Source organism: Oryza brachyantha, chromosome 2 (genome assembly GCF_000231095.2).
Source record: "Oryza brachyantha chromosome 2, ObraRS2, whole genome shotgun sequence".
NCBI classification, from domain to species: domain Eukaryota; kingdom Viridiplantae; phylum Streptophyta; class Magnoliopsida; order Poales; family Poaceae; genus Oryza; species Oryza brachyantha.
The window spans coordinates 7,278,971-7,300,155 of record NC_023164.2 but is presented as its reverse complement, the minus strand read 5'-3'; the positions used below and the strand labels follow the sequence as shown (position 1 = coordinate 7,300,155).

Genomic DNA, 21,185 nt, shown 5'->3' with positions numbered 1-21,185 from the left:
TGCTATGTTGCTATAAAATATGTGTGGTTATTGCACAGTTACAGTACGTCGTGATAGAAGTGCAGTTCGCGGTATACGTCCAGTAACATGTGTGTTACCCAATTGCAGTAACATCACGATAGAAGTACAGTAACATCATGACTGTATACTGTTGCTATAGTATAGCTAATGCATGTGAGAGAGCTAAAATATTATATTCTTAATCTTTAGAGAGAAATATCTCATATGTTTTATATTATTTTTCAAAACCGTTTTCACCACATTAGTTAAAAAAATGTGATTTAAAAAACTAGATCTGTCATGACTATATTTTGACGTTTATATTTTAACGTTGTTATTGTATTTTATAAAACATGTTACTGTATTTTTACCTATGTGTTACTGCTCTTTTCAGATAGACGGGAGTTGACAACGGTGAAATGTGGAGGAAGGTCAAAGGATAAATTAACCGGCGAAAGAGACCTTCCACCATACTAAAAGAGGAGTTTTGGATCTTTGAAAGAGGTGAGAGAGGGTTTAGACCTTATGAGAGAAAAGCGCATAGAATAGTTTACTCTAAGGGGGGATGCGCATGTTAGTGTGCGTATAAACATAGATGAATGCAGAGTCTTGTAAACGAATCGAAGGGAATAGTGAATTGGCAAGCTGTTATATTGTCTTCTTCGTTACGTACTCTGCATCGGTATGGGAAGCTATCAACCGCTCCCAAGGTAACATCATGCTCATCCACGTCAGAGTATACGCTTGGAATTTGCTAAAAACAAGCAATTTGCTTCCAAGAAAGAGATGCAGTAGGTCACAGGTAGAGACACGTAATGAGATGACAGCATCCTGCTACCCCCTCAGAAGCTGGAGACAAGGAGAACGGAATTTACTCCATTTTGTCATGAGATGAGATCGGTCGGTCTGTAATGTTAACCGATACATAGTTTCGGTTAAGGAATACATTTATATATGGGCAACGGACTTTCGAAATGTAAAAATTATATTTCTCAAAAAATGGGGACGATGCCGTCGGCAAGACTTGTATGTCTGTCTGGAAATGCTCACAAAAGCCTGCATTGAGTTTTGTAACAACTGATTAGCAAAAAAGATTACTATAGCTTCTCGTGAATCTGAATCTGATCGACAGAATAAGACATTCTAGTAGAGAACAGAAAACAATGTCTGACCTGACACGATTTTTCTCATCACAAAAGAATGGTGTTGATGACTGATAATCATCTGTGCCGAAGTACCTATCTCCAAACTCACCCATTCCAGGGATGACACGAAAATCATCATTCAGACCAAACTCAATTTCTGATGTCACGATCTTCACTCTTGGAAAACTCTTGCTGACCACGTGCACACCTTGGGGAGCCTGGAATGACAACGACAGATTCCGTGATAAGCTCAATGGTTCTCAAGTCCCAACAGCCACACTAGCACTGAAGGTCACACAAATCAATACAGAGAGCATGTACAACATCAATGATGATATAATGAGTCAGCTTCCAGACTACACTGAAAACGGAAAACATGTATGTCACAGTAACTTGTAGAAATGGTAATCCACTGTGTCCTCCGTTTCTGTTCAGCAATTTGCAGAACAGATACAAAAGTTACCAACACAGTAAAGATGCTCATTAGCTAACAACTGTAGTCACTCGATCAGTATCAGTGAAGTACTGAAGTGGGTAGGATCTATATTGGCCAAAATACGTAAATAAGATTATAACCTAGCAAGGCTGAAATAGCTTCCACTAAAGCACAATCTTGTAAGAGGAAAAAAAATGAAATATCTATTAAGAGTAGCAAAATCATGAGATTATGAGCTTCAAAAGAGCACATGAGCAACCCATGCAAATAACATGACCTATGTACTCGAATAAATAAAACCAATGGCAGAACTTCAGTAGACTTACTGATATCAGATTCAGAAAAATAATATTTGTTTCCTGTACACCCTTCTTCAGCAGTAGAGATATAGCTTGAACAGCTGAATTTCCTGATATAATGAAGAGTATTAAGACTAGAGAGATGAAATGAATATCCAACAGTTGAGCAGGTGCACGAAGTTTCAGCAAGTCACTAGACAAACAATGAACGATTGTACACTATGTGCATGAGATAGTGAGATATATTGGTAACACCATAGATGACATGCTTGCCAAACTACTTTTGTTGCAGAAGTACAGAATCCCCAAATTGGTTGGCTGTCTTGGCGAGGCAGAAGTGCTCCAGTGTGAACAAAAAACAAAATTTAGGTAACATAAATGATATGTGAGAATCATCAACAAACCTGTTCCCAGTATGGGATCCAACAACAGCACATGCCTGTTTGCAATATCTTTTGGTAAATTGTGATAGATTAGCTGCAAGTAATCAAGGGCTTAGTAATTTGACCAACTCCAACAAGTAATGCCAAAAGTAGATTGAACCAAACCTGTTTGCCATTGTCTCCTTCCCTGTGAATAAGAATCTTCCCAATCTTTATACCTTTACAGCATGCCCGCAATGCATTCTCCATACTCTCACCACTGGAGAGGAATTGCATAAAATAATTAAGGGTTAATTGCAATGTTATCTGATCGTCCGATTAATCGCGATTAATCGGGCTGATCGGTCCCCTGACCTCGATCGGCGCATTCTAAACGATCAGCCCGATCAGGTCTCTGATCGTCCGATTAATCGGCGATCAAGGGCGATCAATCGGCCGATCAGATGCTCCAAATGATCAGGCCGATCAGGATGTTTTGGGCCAGCCTGGAAAATCTTTTGTCACTTAGAATTTTAGTTTGGCCGACCCACTATTTGTAGGGTTTCTTTCCCTCAAAAGGTAAGTACCATCTAACCCTCAAGTAATATCTCTATTGTTGCATATTATGGTGCACACTAAATAATATATAGAATTATACCGCACTACTGTACCGATCAGCCTCGATTAATCGGGCTGATCGACGATTAATCGTCCTGATCGACCTTATCGGTGCCATGGCGATCAGGTCCGATCGGCCGATCAGACAACATTGGTTAATTGGATCCATGCATTAATGAATATAATTATGCATTTCTATTAAAAAATGTATGATGCACATTATTAACGAGATCAATGACAAGGAATGAATCCTAGATTATGAGTTGCTCAAGAAAGCATATGCTTGATAGTAACTTGATAATTCTACTGCAGTATTGGGTTTATAGGAATGAAGCCCAAAAACCAAAGCTAAAGGAAACTGAATCAAAGTTCCCAATATTTTCTGGTACAGCACTTGTAAATAAATGGCCATGGTGCTCCATTTTATCATTTTGCACAAGCTATCAGCCAAAACAAAGGAGCAACATAACCATAGCATTGACAAACATGATAGCACCATGGTACAATATAAAAACCTTTCCAACTTTCTTTGAATGACAACTGTGATGTCAATTAGAATCTCACCTTCTCAAGATAGTACAAGGTCAAAATATCACAGAGAAGTGCTTACCTTCTAATCACTGAGATACCGCACAATCTTTTGGAGAACTCTACCCCAGTGTAAACAGACCCTGCATGCATAAGGGAAAAGAAATAAATTAACAGCAGAAGAGAACAAATGCAGGTATCTCCATGCTTCTACAAGAAAACAGAGCTATGGAGGTAAATAATCTATAATCCCTGTTATATATATTTATATGTTTGTAGCAATCATGCCTTTGCTTTCCTATAATACTGATGCACAGATTTTGAGGAAAGGAACAATCCTACACAAATGCAACAGCTAGTTTTTTTTTTAAAGATAGTGAGGTCATTCAGATACAAGTCCTCAAGATTTACCTCAGTTTGTCTGTATTCTGCTACAGTGAAAATGAAAACATGGGCGATTACCCTCGCTTGGGAAAAGAAAGGGTGGACCAAATGATGAATATTTTCAAAATCTCAATCCAATAAGCTGTATGCTAAGACTTTAAAAAACATGAACCCAACAAAAATAGATGCTTGTTGCCATGTGCCATCATAAAATGCACCATATCAAAATAAAAGAAAAAACGAACCAGGACACTGCAACTCATACCAACTTAAAGCAGAATGAGGTGCCACATTGCACATCCATGTGCATTATCATTGAAAACAGGAGAATAAATTACTACGAAAAATATGGCTTGAATTCAATGGAGAAATACTAGTACAGATTCAGAATCTCAATAGAACTAATAATGATCAAGATCCTCAGCATTTGAAGAGATAATTTGTAACATCAGAACAACAAGGGCGAAAACGAATGGTCACCGAACAACAGTACTTACCGGTTGGAGTTATGACCTGCTTTTCCTTGAACGGAAGATGACCAAGACCATGCTCAACAACCTATATTCCACAGTGAAATTCAAGCTACCATGGGAACTCATACAACAGAAAACATGTCAATTGCACGTTCATACTGACCAATCGAATCAACCGATCGGCATAGAATATGAAATCATGTGTTGTTGTGGCAGCATCCCGTATTATTGTGTGCATACCTCGTATCTGAGAGAAAGAAGCATTGAACTGTCAATATTTTATATATGCTACAAAAATACAGAAAGAATTGCATGTTACACTCAATATTATGAGATTATCAAACAACAAACAATTGCTTTAAAAAAACTGGAGAACATTTATGGTCACATCAGGTACCTGATAAGTAGTCTGTATGACATACAGATTAGGGTGTACTTTACAGAGATCATGTTGACCAAGCTTAGTACGAATATGCTGAACTATTAAGTCGATTGCAACATCATTATCACCACCTCGTGGGATGATAATATCAGCGTATTTCTTGGTTGGGAGGATGAAGTCTTCAAAAGCAGGCTTAACAAACTTTGAGTACTGTAAAAAGGGAGTAGCATTAAGTGATATTTCAAAAATGAATCATCAAGGAAATCTGTCCCTAACATTTGTAAACATGTTAAATAAAAACAGCTCTAGTGAAAAAAAATGGTAGATGTGACAATGTAACCTGATCTAGCACAGTTTTGATATCTCTACCCTTATCAATGGTGTCACGTCGAATCCTCCTTGTTAATCGCACATCAGCATCTGAAAAATCAATAGGATGAAAATAATAAAGGATTATACACTCACAGGGTTCAATCGATAGCTAAAAAGCATTTTTTTTCTTGTGAATTTACAGCCCCTCTATATATATAGATAAGTTCAACGTAGTGGCAAATCCACAAGAACAATTAGAATGGTCCCTCAAGTTCAACCAGGGGAAATGCAAGGTGCAAGCTTGGCTGTTTCCTTTACAGCAGTTTATGTGATACGCATTTGGAGACATTTGTGACTTCAAAAGGAACTCTTTCTTATTTAAAAATTAAATGAATAGCATTTGAAAATATGGAAATGGCAAACAAACTAGTAAATGAATAATGAAACAAGTGTTCTAAAGTCAGCACTAAGTGCTGGGTAGCCGCCACGATTAGGCATTAGATGGTGCAGTAGGTAGCTAACATCTTCCCTGGTTGCTCTTGTTGCTATTTTAGTGTCCTATTGTCCAACTTTTGTGTAAGATGCTTGCTAATTTCTTGGATATTATTAGCTCCTAGTGTAACTCTCTTCCCAGGAAAGAAGTATAAAATAGTAAGAGCGATTTATAATATAGTTCTGATTCAAATCAAATAGGAGACAACAAAGTTACATTATGCACATGTAGAAACACAAATGTGGATAAACATAGAAATATAAATACTGACCACACCACAACTGATGGTTACTGGTCATGGGAGATAAGAGATAATAAGCTATCATAAGTTTGGCATGCAAATAGTGATACCTGTATCAACAAAGATCTTCATGTTCATCAAATCCCGAACACGTGAATCATGGAAAACCAGAATTCCTTCCAAAATAATTACATCTGAAGGATTGACCTGACAGCAGTCAAAATATTAAAGTAAAACAAATATGAATAAATATAGTGAAGAATAAACTGTAATTAGCAATCTAATTTTCTAGGATAAAACATTACAAGATGGATCTGTGAAACAATAAGCTGCTTAGTATTTACTAGAAACTGCTACAATTAGGCCCTGCTTGATTTAGATTATTGACACGGATTATCATCTACTTGTTTATATAAACTTGACAAATAGCTTAAGATAAGTGGTCTAATAGATACTACCTCTGTTCCATAATAACTTCATTTTTCGATTTTTCTGTCTAAAGTTTGACCATTCGTCTTATTTGAAAATTTTGTACAAAAACTTAAAAAAATTAGTCACACATAAAGTACTATTCATGTTTTATCATCTAGTAACAATATAAATATTAATCGCAAAAAAAATTCAAATAAGACGAAGAGTCAAAACAAAACTGAAAAATGAACTTATTATGGGACGGGGGTAGTACAGTAGAAGTTTTTTGAAAACGTATTTTTCGAAGCATGAAGTAAATAATCCAGTGAATAATCTGAAAATAACAGTGCCAAACTGACTATGCTATATTTTAACAAGGTTTATTTAAATATGTGCAGCCATAGAGTTACTGCAGTTTGAGATATGCCACTACAAAGTTGACTTTGATATGCCACTGCTAAGTACAAAATTCTGAGATATGCCACTATGAAATAAACTGAACGCAGTTCCCTTGTCTTCTCCCTTCACAAGTTCCATAGCTACTGTCCTCAGCTTCTCCCTCATCAACTGGGAAGGTCGCTTTGCTGAAGGCATGTGCTACTTCAGTGATTAGGACTTCCACCGATAATGGCAGGCCCAGCCATGGCCTGTACAATTGATTTGTCACCTTGCATAAGGCTTTTTAGTATGTGTTGTAAGATATATGAAGAAATACTATGTACCATGGTTACATGCTTCACGGAGCCCAACAAAAACCATACAGCTAAGGTACAAATTGTACTGGGATATATCAAATTCTTGGATCTTTTGGCATTTCAAACCCATACTTTTTAATGGGCAACTACAGGAGGCAGATTATCTTAATAGGCATGTATGAACTCCTAAACAAAACCTAATCACCCACAAAAGGGAAACGAAACCTCTGTTTTCTGACTCCTAGGCTCCTAGCTATCTATTAGACTAGCACACAATTTCCAGCTACATTTCTCTTGGACAACTCAAGATCTGAGCAAAGACAGAATGACACTCATGAACAATGAGGATTAGTTTAGGATTACTGCTATGACAATCCTTGTGTTTATGCTCATTTTTTTATATAGAATACATTTTGTTGGTATTCTACAAAAAAGAAAAGGAGACCTCAATCATACTACCACAGCAGTTGTGGCCTAGGTTCCAGGAGGGAACTCGAGCTGTCAAGACTCTCCAGGATGAGACCGTGCTACTCCAACAATCACAGCAGATATGGGAAATGAAGTAGATGGGGCATCTCTAACTTTAACTACTTGACAGTGTCATAAATTAAAGTAACAACTCTGTACTGGCATATCCCAAGATTTGTATTTATGTCACATGTATCCAAATAACCCTTTTTACAAATATAGCATTTAACTTGTTGTTATAATGGGAGTTCCTACTAAATTGTAGATCCATCAGCACATTCGGTAGGAACAGATTGGAATCTTAAGCTATATTTGAACTCAGGACAAGGACTTTCAGTTTACCAGGTGAGTAAGTTAGGAATAGCACTGTTAAAATAGTAGTACCTTTCTTGCGCTTGCAACACTCTTATATGTTTTGAAATTGTAATTAGGAATGTCCACAGCCTTGCCATGTTTCAAGTTCTCCATACAAGAGAGTAGCAACTCCGTATCAAATGCATCTGAAATTAGGACAGCAGCAGTAGCAGCAAAATCAGTGCATAGCTCTAGCCACTGGCGTACTTAGGCAAACTTCTTAGGAACACACATCATACCTGGATGATCAAAATTATAATCATGAACATGGACCAATTCCTCATCAGACAACCCATAATAAAAGGACTCCTGCAAAGCAAGATTGTAAACAACATATGGCAGCAATATGATATTAACTATTTAGCATCCAAGGGGGCATATTCTGGTGTCTAGCAATACAGCACGACAAACCAATTTGTACAACTGTAGCAAGAATGTCTGTACAAAAGGCTATTTGCAATATTTGACACAGTATAAGTAATTAATGACAAGTATACAATAAACACATAATGCTGGTTTTAAATAGCAGTACTTCGGATGCACGGCCACAAAAGTAACAACATAAGGCCAACAGTGCCAAAAGCAACTAGAAACTTGCTACGGCTGCAAGCCTACCAGTGACCAAAGAAATAAGCTATGCGAAGCAATTAGCCATACAAGTATTATAATCATGGTCTTTTGGAAGAATGACACATACAATTATTTTTATAAGAGTAAAGTGCACAGTCGGTCCATAAACCTGTTTTCTTGTGTCATCTAGGTCCCCATACTCTGAAAATGCGCATTTAGGTCTCTGAACTTGCTAAAGTGTGTCATCTAGGTCTCAAACTGTCACAACCTCTTTGGGGTCCTATGTGGCGCTGATGTGGCATCGTCTTTAACAAGTCGGTCACTGTAGAGCTAAAGATGATGCCACATCATCATCCATATGGCATGCCACATTAGAATCACGTAGGATCTTAGAGGGGTTGTGGCAATTTAGGACCTAGATGACACACTTTAACAACTTATGGGACCTAGATATGCAGTTTAAGACTATAGGGACCTAGATGACACAGACAAACAAGTTTAGGGACCAGTTGTGCGCTTTAGACTTTTGGTGGTTGTTTGGTTAACATACTCAATTTGCCTAAGGTTGTCACAATATTTTAGCTAACTTTCCTGAAGTTTGGCCAACAAAAATGGAGCCACACTTTAGCTAACATGTGCCAGTTTGCTACAATTTATTGTCACTGACATGTGGGCTCTATATATTGAAAGAGAATCCTGTCACAAGTATGGCACAAACCAAACACACATCTAACTTGATCAAATTTAGTTAACTTGAGTTATGGCAAGCTTAGGCAAATTATGGTAGCCAACCAAACAACCCTAGTCTTTTTATAACATTTGCTACCCAATGGCATTCGTGGTTATATTTTTGTAAACTAACTATTTCACACTTAAAAAACTAAAAATACCCACAAAAAACCAGTATATATCAAGTATTCAAATATGATGTTACACCCTGAAGTATTGGGGTTGGTCCACTTAACCCCTAACGTATGACACAAGGTATTCTACTACCTGAAGTGTTCAAACTTGTTCAAATAACCCCCCCCTACCCCTAGAGCAGTTACTGCCACATTGTCGTCCACATGGCCAAAACCACTTATAAAACTACAGGATTATTTGACCTGTTTAAATACTTCAGGGTGTCCACATGGCCCAAACCACTTATAAAACTACAGGGTTATTTGACCGGTTTGAATCCTTCAAGGTACCAGTTTCATACTTTAGGGATTATGTAGACCAATCCTAATACTTAGAAGGTTAAGTAGACTTTTTCGACATATGTAAGGCAGAGCGACAATATTAATTATATTAGCAGAGGTAAAGGTCGCATACTTGACATATCACCAATGAAATGCTAAATCTGTAATTTGCAACCACAATTGTTTTTCTCATCTTGTGCGCATGAAGCATGATGCTAAACTATGAGGTCAGGTAAAACATAATCCTATTTGGAGCATAAAATGGTTTGTACTATACAGTATAGACCTACAGTATCCTAGACGGGGATCCAAACATACCTATCGATAGGTTCTATTGACTAAGAAAATGCAAGGTTATTTTATTTGCGATGCATGAAAAGTGGAACTAATTATTAAAAAACGACAGTGGCAATACTCCATTAATTGAACTAAACAAATGTACTATTAGTGGCATTTAAAAGAAATTTGGATGATCCAAATACCACAAGGCAAAAGGTGCAATCAGAAAAAACAAAACGCGAGCTGGTTGACAAACCTGAGTAACAACAACAACACGCTGATCGCGTAGCTGTTCGATGATCATTTTGCATACAGTACTTTTACCTGAAGATGCACCCCCAGCAACACCTGCAAATCCAAACAAAAATCAGGGAAACGACACATTTCGGGTGGGCAAAAGGGCTACATTATCGATATTCAGTGATTGCTGCACAACAAACAGATAAAGGCGGCATTTCAGTAAGCACTAACCAATGACAAACGGCTCTTGGTGCCCATTCTCCACCCCGGAGGTCGTCGGCTGCTCCTCCCCTGCCACGGAACCATTGATTTTAAGCTCCTCCAAACGGAGCGCTGAGTAGTGGACCCCAGCAGCGGCGGCATCAAGAACATCATCAGCTGGTCTTGAACCCATAAATCGTTCCAAGAACCTGCCACAATCATCACCACCACCAGGGCATCAAACACGGGCGCACTTCGTAAATCTACAGCAGCTACCGATCAGATATGCAGAAGAAGACAGTGTTCGCAGCCCCAGGAAAGCATGTGAAACAACCAAAATCAAGACGCCACACGGGCGGATCTATTGTGGTACATGCAGATTCAGTAGAACACCCCCAAACTTTTTGGGAACACCCAACCAAAATAAAACCCGTTATTAGTCTCCCATAAGGTTATTTATTAAGGGAAATTAAGCCAGATCCAGAGGAGGAACTATCTAGGGTTCATGATGCAGATTCCAGAAGAGAACAAAGCGCGTGGACAGGAGAGAGATGAGAAAAGAGGATGTGGATGGATGGATGGACGGACGGACGCTCACCGGCGAGGACGAAGGACGGCAGCGCCCCCTGCTCGCGGGAGATCGGCGCAGGCAGCGGGAGGAGGGAGGAGAGGGGAGGAGGAGCACGTCCTGGGTTGCCGCAAGGGAGAGCGCGGAGGCGGGAGCTCGCCGGCCGGCTGTCCCTGCCGCGTACAGGAGAGGGAGAGGGAGTGGGAGAGAGATGACGGAGAAAAGAGAAGGTACTATATATGGTGACGAGATTGATCTGGGGGTACGTTCCATGGAAAAGGCTGGGCCATTTAGGTCTTTTCAGGTGGCTGGAAAGTTAATTGTGATTTACAGTGATACTGGAAAAAATGTCCTTATGTTAGAACGGAAAAATTGACATAGCATAAATAGTGCTACCCTGTCATTTCTTGTTTTGATTTTGCAATATAATTCAAACTTTATATCGATTAGCAATCTTTATTTATACTATTATAAAATTAAAGTGGTTTCTATCGTCCGTCACTGACATCATCTGTATATCATGATTATGTCACTGGATGAGCTCCTCGTACTCCTTCTCCAGCTTGTTGTCCCTGGAGCATAGTGTCATAATCTAGTTACAAACACGAAGTGTCGGTCAAATACTTAGAGTTCAAATCAGAGTTAATTGAGAAAGGAAAGTTGTCCCCATCGCATCGATCTGTAATCAAGCATCTTGACCTCTTCAATTCATTTGTCCATTGCAAGATTTTCGTGTTCGACTTACGGTGGAGAGAGATGACAGCCATGGCATTAGGAGCAGACGAGAAGGTTGAGCTACTAGACGAGATCCTGGAGAAGTAGGAGGGAGTTTGAGTGGCCATTTGCTCGACTCGCCACCATGGACATACATCTCGAGGAGAAGATGGCCGGCAGGACATTGGGTGAGCACTAAAACAGCTTCAGCACCAATGGTGAGGTGCCGATGGTGGCGTGAGAGATCAATCTCTCTAGGCTGTAGATCAATGACTTTGGCAAGCAAGGGCTACACCGCATGTTTTTCCGTGGTGAGTATAGAGACCACAACGTCAAAGCTGCTCAAGTGGGGGCACTTGATGTCTGAACATATCGTCCACCTGGGAGACTTGCTGACGGATGAGGCTGCCGCCTAACACGAGATGGACCATCTAAAATGTCACCAAGTTTTCCGATGCATTCGTTGGTACCTTGCCACCGTCAAACACAGCGTCCTTTGTCTTGGTCAAGCACCTCACTGGAAGAACACTGAAGGACTATTTGATCAAGCATATCGAATGCAAACTATCATACAAGAACACCATCAACTTTGCATTTGCAATGGTGAGAGGGCTGAGCTATCTGCACTCGAGGAAGACCGTGCACCGCAACATAAGACAGAGAACATGCTCCTCAATGATAAGCTCAACCTCAAGAGCACCGACTTTGGCATGGCCTACATCAAGTCTAACTCATGCTACATGGTGTCGGAGGTGCTCGACAGGAAGCCCTACAACCACAAGTGTGATGTGTACAACTTCAACATATGCATATGGGAAATCTATTGTTACAAGATGCCCTGCATGGACGTCAGCTTTATCAACATCACATTGTTAGTCCTTCACAAGCACATGCGGCCAGAAATCCCAAAGTGTTGCCTGGGAGACATGGCATGCATCATGAGGAGGGGCTAGAACTCTGAGCCAACGTCGTGGCCAGAGATGTAGGAGATGCGGACATAGGGATGACAATGGGTCGAGTCGGGTACGGGCGGAGCAGGAACATGCCAGACCCAATACTCGCCTATGCATACCCGACCCATATCCGAATTACTTAGTGGGCAAAATACTATGCCCGTACCCATGCCCGGCGGGCGCTCGGGTACCCAATGGGTATTTTGAAATAAACACATTCTTAATTCCTTATCCAATATCCATATAAAAATAGTAAAAAGAAACAATGAACCTAAAACTACAAATAAAAAGAACAATAATATCAAAATAATAGTATTACACTCAAAAATAGTGAACTACCAACCAAACAAAGTATATATATATATATATATAATATGAGGCAATTGGATGACAAAGACTATTGATCATCCTATATATTCGGGTCGGGCGCGGGTTACCCACGGGTAAAATGGAAAACTCTGCCACTATCTATTAGGTAGTCGGGTCACGGGCGGGTACACCCATGGGCAAAAAATTACAGCCATATCTATACCTATCGGGTCAAGTACCCATACCTATGGGCAAAATTGACATCCCTGACTGAACATGATGATAGGCAACAACAGGCTGCCAGTGGAGCAACCTTCTTATGCCTTCTACTTCTCAATCAGGTCCATAGCTCCTAGATTGACATGGCTCTCGCTCTAGCTTCTATTTCTTCAATTTATTGTTCAATGGTGGTGAGCTTACCGTCACCACCATTGCTATCATATGGGTCATTATATCAACAGAACATGTGTGAATACTCTAACAGTCTAACTACTCTTCGTACCTGTGGTATCTCTACAAGTCAGTTTTTTCTTTTTAGATGAAAGTTTTTTGTGTATTTTTTAAACAAAGTATAGCACATATGAAATCTTGTTTCCACCAATTAAACATATTTTTTCAACGAGACTTAATTTTGCTATTTTCAATGACATTGCAAAGCATAGTCATTTAGCTAGTTAATTATAAAATTAAGATTTTATTATTGTATAAAAATTAAACAATAGATTTGTACTTAAATGTGCTATCATAGAGTATTACTTTTATATTCAGCTTAGCAATGCATGATGTTAACCAATGCTTTGTTAAATTTGTTCTACATCACTATACCAGGCCTGTAACATTTAGGAACCAAAAATTACAAGAGAAGTATAATCAGTAGTATTTCAGCTATTGTCTCTTTCATTAGACCCAAAATTTTTTGTTAAAGAATATGTATAAAAGGTTCACTAAAAGAATATGAATATATTAAGAGAATCCAAAAGGCAAGAGATCTTTTGTCTACCAAGGCACTCCCTTCTAGCAGCCAGAGTCAGACAGCTCAGCAAGCTTTTGAAGCTCGAAGGTAAAAAAAATAATAATAATGTGTTGCTAAATAGTGCACATCCTACTGTATCCATGTTACATCAAGACCTCAAGGTACGTATGTATGCAATAAACGAACTTTCATTCTAGACCCATTGTTTCAGTTATAATTTTACTCTCCTGATTATCATCTTGTTATAATCCCTGCATTCTAAAATTACAAATTTTTAGGTTGTGTTGTTTAGCAAATATTAAGACCGAGTCAAAAGATACCTTTTTGATTACTTCAATATTTTTTTTGAATTTTGAATGATTTAGATTCTCTTTTCAAGATTTTATTGTTGGGGTTATCATGGATGTGTGAAGAGTCATGGAAATGAGCGAGATACTTCTATTTTGGAATATAGGCAGTACATATCAAGCGGTACTTCATTTTTCTTCAGTAAAAACAAAAACTCCCTTCATATTTTAATATTTTAACAGATAATGTCATTGATTTAGTAGCACATGTCTGACTATTTGTCTTGTTAAAACTTATGTAATTATTATTTATTTTACTATAATTATATTTATTGCTAAATTTATTTAAATTATAACTTACATTTACGTTTATTTGCACATTTTTTGAATAAGACGCACCATGAAATGTGTAACAAAAATCAACGACACCATCTATTAAAATATAGAGGGACTACTGTATTAGCGAGACAACTTTGATTCTATATGTCTTAATACCACAAATAAGTCATCATTATGTTCTACTCGTATAGGTCTAGTCAAGCTGGTTTATACCTATTCCTTGATGTTCAGTGGCGAAGCTGTATGAAGGGGGTTCCCAGGAACCTCCTCTGAAAAATTTTTAACTAAAGTTTATGAATTTTCACTATATATTCATTCCTCCGATCCAAATTCAGATACCCATGGCACCCCCCTCTATTTCGCTCTAGCTTCGCCCCTGTTGATGTTCACTCATTCCTTCATGTCTCATGAGATGGACACAACGTCTTACTTTTATTTTCCTTTCGTGGACTAAGTTGAACGACAATGAATTTCTTCCTAATTTTGGATTTCCAATGATGTTTTTCCCAAGTCAGGATTGAGTCGTTCTCTTTTCTCCACCTCGCACGCATGTTTTTTTAGGGATGCAAGTGGACAATGCATGGAGGACATGGCTAATTATTCGATGACATCGCCGAGTGAATGCCGATGTAAACACCTTGAATTTCTTAAGTATGTTGATATTTTGATAAGTCACATTTTAGGAGTGTAATGGTGTAATAGCAAATTTCTTAATGTCGAGAAGATGAGAAAATATACTCGAGACATATATTTCTTTTTTCTAGCCACAAAAGGCTTCTCCTATGATAATTTCTTATTGATTAATCATTTTTACTTACATTTTATGTTTAAACTACTATTTTTCTTTGGAATCAAAATCAACCATTTTAGATGTAGTTGTCATGTTAAAAAAATTTAAAATTATAATATAAATAAAGTGTAAGATATTAAAGTGATAATATAAGGTTTGACTATTTTTCTTAAATAATAAAATAGATTTTAAAAACCACATGTATTATGACTTGTGTCACTCACATACCCTGGTATTATGGTCTTAAGATTTCACAAAACCCTGGTCCTATGTATGTTGAGGACATATTTACATCAAGAAATTTCATCATGTATAGTATCCATATAATTATTAATTATTAATTTCTTAATACAAGTTGTTTTCTTAATTCTTCTCTAGTATAATATTGTTCTAATTGTTAAATTCTTTGATATTTAGATAAAGTGGGGTTATGTAAAATTCATAGACCATAAAACATGTGGTCACATGCCATGTACCATAATACTTGTGGTTTATGCAACTTCGATGATATTTGCTCTAAACAATATGGCTTAAGTATAGCTCATCCCAAAAAGTTTTGAATATAAGTGGATTGGTATAAAAAATCTAATTTTTGGTTCTTTATTCAATTCAAAGCAAAATATTCCTTGGCTGAACATGCTAAGAGAAATCAAAGAGAACGTTAGTCTCCAACCCCACCAATGAGTTAAATTGCTCACAACTATTATGTGTTATACCCGCATTTATCAATAATTCACTATATTATTGAAATATTCATAATTTTTAACACAAATTTATCCTTACTGTTATGCAGATATTTGTCGCCGTAGTGTTATTTTTCTTATTTTCTCATTATTTTTTATTTTTGATGATGATATTCCTAGGTTCAGTCACCTAACTAAAGAATCATGATATTTTCAATACTATTGTTTGGCCGTACTTCTTCGGTCCTAGAAAAGGTAAGATTTTAAGGATAAATCTAGATAGTTGAGTGTCTTTCAAAAGTTGTTTTTTGTTCGAGCGGATGTCGAAGAGTAGAGGTGCGAAATGGTTATGAATCCCAAGAACACAAGCACAATGAATAGTAATTGTAAGTTAGATTATAGTACCGCATTTTAGGAAGCTAGTCGATTTTGGACCAAAAAGACATCAAGAAATATAAATATTCTCGTTTTAAAATATAAGACTAATTTTATGTTGTTAAGAATAAGAGTTTCATCGAAGATTACTCTATTACGGCATAACTTTTATGACACAAAATTAATATTACTATATTGGTATTCAAAAAATGTTTTCACTTTTGTGTTATGTAAGTATATTAATAGAGTTTTTTTAGAAAAACATTTATCCTAACAAAATAAAATTATTTCTATATATATTTTAAAATGAAGGGAGCGGGAAGCAAAGTACTTTTCACGTATAACTATCTCCCATTTCACATACTATATTTTTTAATCATTATGCACCAGTTGGTTTATAGGCGTGAAGCAGGATGCCTGCACCTTAAATAAATGCGGTTTTAATTCAGAAGGATCCAAAATTTCTTTTACTCTGAAGAATTTATGAATGAGGTGCATTGATGGGCAGAAACTCATCAGATTACGTCTTATAGGGCCCAATCAATAGACAACCTTACCACAGAGAGAGAGCAAAGGACGATATTCGTATATACAGATTGTTTTTTAATGTTATAATAGTTTTATTTTCACTGAGCAAAAGGACTATCAAATTTTAACTTTATACAACAATATGTCAGTCTAATATCATCATTTTGATATAAACCAGTAAGGTTGGAAATCCTGCCAAAATTTTCTACCAAACAGGCAGGAAGGAAGGAAGAAAGAGAGAGAGACGCCAAACTCCACCGATGACACCGATCAGGTGTGCAACGTACAAGGTAGATGGATAGGCATATCCATTCATCTATCGGAAGTGATTACATATCATAGCAAAGTGCAAACTTAGGTATCAATCTTTTCGCTTATTTCGTTTATTTCACGGCTAAACGAAATGACATATTTATGAATAAAAAAAATTTATAAATAAAATTTTTATATACATGCTTTTAGATATTGACAAATAAAATATAAAAATATCTTTAAATTAACTCTAAATTTAAATTTTAATATTTAGTTTATAAAATATAAGTATATACGGAATATGATAATGTGAACCACCGGCCGCTAGATTGCGTGGTGGCGCACGGGACAGTACGATGGACACACGGGAACAGCTCACGAGAAAAAGGTGTCGTCCGTCCCTCATCTTTGGTAACGCAGAGACGTTTTGTTCGTGATGAACCCCGAGTACCCAGGGAAAATAAAGAAGGGGCGGGGCCCACGAGATCTGTACGCTGACTCAGCTCATGCGTGGCGTCCACGCTCTCACTGTACCACCACGTAGTTCGTACTACAATCCGCTTTTTTTTATATTCCCTCCTCCTAAATGTTTGATACGGTTGACTTTTTCGTACACGTTTAACTATTCGTCTTATATAAAAATTTTATATAATTATCAATTATTTTTATATCATGTTAAATATACTTTTATGCATATATATAGCTTTATATATTTGACAAAAAAATTTGAATAAGACGAATAGTCAAATGTTTATAAAAAAGTGAACGGCATCAAACGGTTAAGGAACGAGGGAGTATATTTTTAATACTATTGATCTTTGTCTACGCTATTCAAAAATATTTTATAGTTAGTAATTATTTTATTATAATTTTATTTACTGCTAAACTTTAAACATGATTTATAATTTTACATATTTGCATAACAAATTTAATAAGGCGAACATTCAAAATCAACCGCGTCAAATAAAAAGAATTTAAATTATTATTTTTTAATTACGTGCGCACACTATTTACAAGCACACGATCTTTATGGGCATCAAGATTTAAACGATTGTTAGCAGAGTCATGAACGGCTCTAACATCACAATGCCTGTGTTTCCCTGGAGTATTTTTTAAGGTAGTTTTGGACGGGAGTTTCACCTCATCAAATAGGGTAACGTGCCAAGATTTTCTATGATATGTTAAGAAAACAATAAAACAGAAACTTAAATAAGTTTTATCTATGTGAAATCATGTGTGCACTGTTTTTGATATAATTGTCAATTTCTATCATAAATTAAATGTGTTGTTACTTATGTGTTACTCTTGTAAACATAAAAAATCACATTCTACTGGGGATGGCCGAAGAAGAACAAGAACATTAGTAAAGTACCTCCACCTTTAGTTTTGAAAATCTAGCGTTGTTGATTTTTAGAAGCAAGTTTGATCATTTATTTTATTAGAAATACATAATTATCATTAAGAAAGAATCTACTCTAACAATTGAGCTTGTTTTGCTTCAATAATTTATCACTAACATGGTATCTTTCTGTAATATATATGCCGATGAGTTTATCAGTGGTTTTGCAATATACCATTGGTCTGTGCATTTTTTTTAAGATACTAAAATATCCTTATATACATGTAAGAGTTAATATACTATTAGCCCTAATAGAAATTTTAACAAATTATAAAATTTGCCGTCTAGTATCCTTCCATGACAACGAAGTTCCGCGAAAAAAAAAACGCCGAGAGTGATAGGTGTGATAGGTATTTCTAAGCTGGCGCACATTGCGTTTTGTAAAAAAAAATATAACTGTCTCATTTGACATTTCTACTGCTATTTTTTAATTGTTATAGTAGTTAATTCAGATGTTTATATCTCAAATAGCTATAGAAAATAGATAATTTAGAAAATTCAAAGATTATATATATATAAAGAACAGGTCATACTCCTATATGAAATAACCTCTTGTAGACCATGTCGTATTGTCTGATTGGGAGAGCTTCTGGTGGCCGGGGCTTCTCACATAATCTCACATAATCTCTAGAAATCAGAAGCTCTCCCAAACAATACTCAGCTTTTGAAAATCTGGAGTTACAGAATCTAGAAAATAAACTAGAAGGTAGAAGTTGGAGTTGTCTTCTCACTAGTTGCTTATCTGAATCTTAAGCTACTCAAACAAGCGAGGCCCTTAGCAAGAGTATTGTCCCTTTTATTAACGGTCCATTTTAAGCCGTTGATTTGTAAGGTATTTTTAGCACTTTACTAATTAAGTGATTTAGAATATTTTTACATTTAAAATTTTCCAGTGGGAATAGTTGGCTCCGTCGCTGAACACATTCGTTGGTTCTGCCCCCACTAGACACACTATCGCTGCATCACGTTTTTGCCGCCGAAAAACCCTCCCGTCGGCAGTGCACCTGTGGTTCCCAGATGGCTTTCATCATCTCTTGCTCCCATTGGACTCTACCAGATCATAAGCTGCACAAGTTACAATTCTAACCGCAGGCTCATATTTTCATAAATTATTATACTTTCATAGGTGGTAATATAATTTAATCAGATTCTTCGATAAAAAAATCAACGGTGTTAATTAAATTTGTTGGCAGTCGAGGGTACGAAAAATCGACCCTTTTTAATTATTAAAAATGACCAATAATATTCTTATGTTAATTTAATTACCTCATGACTGGAGACACCCGAACCAGGCTTCTTAGGGCGTTCCTAACCCAATGACTAGGATGGTGTCCATAGTATTAAATAAGTTGTCATCTAGGATAAAAAATGATGTAGCAAATAAATAAATGAGGAAAGAGAATGAAACCAACATGGTTTCTACACAACATCCAAGATATTATGCGAGATAAAAGTAGCATTAAATTAAAGTATAGAATAGTGATGTTTGTATTGAAAGAGTAGTGTCTAGTACTAGTTTCTTGATGATGAGTAGTTTATGTAAACTGTATTTAGTATTATGGGTTAGGTCACACTTGTTTATATTTTGACTTCGATATGGATTTTAGGAGCATTCGTGCCGAATAGGATGGTTGCTACACGCGTCGGACTTCCTTTTCTTTCTTTCTTTTTCCGTTTGCTTTTCATGGACTAAGTTGCAAGCACGTGGCCCAAATACTCACAAATATCCATTATCTAATGCCGATTATGCGTTACACGTATGCATGCACCAGTATTTATCTGACCAAGATAACCACAAATTTTGAAGACAAATCCACTGATCCATTCGAAAAGTATCTTTTCAACATTGTAGGAGCACTAACTTTTGTATGATGTGCGGACTAGATGAGTATAACCAGGTAATATAAGCGAGCTATATAAATTGATGCATAAGCTTCATGCTCATGTAGAGAAGAGACGGAAGACAAAAAAAAAATAATGTTACATATTTTCAAGATACAATTAGGGCTTGAAACACTTTAAGATGGAGTGGATCACACAATAATATTATAGTGAGAATCTTTAAACTATTGTATATAAATCAACCATTAAATTTATCGTAGTCTAGTTACTCTTCGCTTTATAATATAACATATATATATATATATAAATTAAATATTTAGATAAATTAAAAAATTATAATATAGAACATGGCAGCAGGTACGTATTAGGCCGTGTTCGTTGCCCCCGCTAGTTAACTTATCCCTCCTAGTTTTTCGTATGCACGCTTCTCGAACTGTTAAACGGTATAATTTTTGCAAAAAATTTTCTATAGAAAGTTGTTTTAAATAATCATATTAATTTATTTTATATTTTTTTAATAATTAATAATTAATCATAAACTAATCTATTATTACGGTTTTTTTTACCAGGGATAATGTGGGTCTTGAGCGAGAGGATAAACCTATATAGACTAGAAAAAAATACAAAGCATGAAAGCTAAAAAGGAGCCGTCGTTGTCGTCAGGGGCCAGGGGCGCCGTTGGCCGGCCCGGCGGCCACAATAATGATCAGCATGACAGCATCCGGGGTGCAGAGATTTTTTTTTTTGTTCCTGATCCCCGCGCAAAATGCAAGTTTTCTTAAAGCTTTTTGGGACAGAATAAAGTGGATTCCGATAGAGTTTTTTTTTTAATTTTCTTGAATAGGGTGACGGGAGACTGGAGCTACACTGGCCCCTCCTTTTGTCTTGTGCTTCGCGTCACCGACAAGCAGATGCCGTTCACTCGTTCTTGTGTACATGAAGCACTTCATCCGTCTTTTAACAAAGTAAAGATAAGTTGTCAAAAAAAAACAAAGTAAATATATATGTTTTTTAAAATAATAAAGAAAATAACAAAAGTAAGTTGCACAGCAGTTGAAAAAAATAGATCAAATGTTAGCATGTGTAGAATAAAATACC

The 21,185-nt window shown here is 36.7% G+C and overlaps 2 protein-coding genes across 2 annotated transcripts; one reads left to right on the top strand and one right to left on the bottom strand.

The window, feature by feature from the left end:
• Positions 1–850: 850 nt before the first annotated feature.
• Positions 851–10,849, bottom strand: LOC102721048 (uridine kinase-like protein 3). Its single transcript, XM_006647089.3, has 16 exons — positions 10,674–10,849; positions 10,106–10,284; positions 9,891–9,982; positions 7,841–7,910; positions 7,632–7,747; positions 5,784–5,880; positions 4,968–5,047; positions 4,643–4,837; positions 4,409–4,492; positions 4,270–4,330; positions 3,471–3,531; positions 2,429–2,522; positions 2,285–2,357; positions 1,908–1,990; positions 1,173–1,363; positions 851–1,056 (listed from the first exon to the last, which is right to left on the bottom strand). Exons 2-16 carry the CDS (start codon positions 10,266–10,268, stop codon positions 1,047–1,049), a joined length of 1,470 nt encoding a protein of 489 aa, XP_006647152.1. The 5' UTR covers positions 10,269–10,284; positions 10,674–10,849; the 3' UTR covers positions 851–1,046.
• A 930-nt stretch (positions 10,850–11,779) lies between these two features.
• Positions 11,780–12,310, top strand: LOC102710097 (serine/threonine/tyrosine-protein kinase HT1-like). The gene has a single exon (XM_006648470.1). It carries the CDS (start codon positions 11,780–11,782, stop codon positions 12,308–12,310), a length of 531 nt encoding a protein of 176 aa, XP_006648533.1.
• Positions 12,311–21,185: the final 8,875 nt, after the last annotated feature.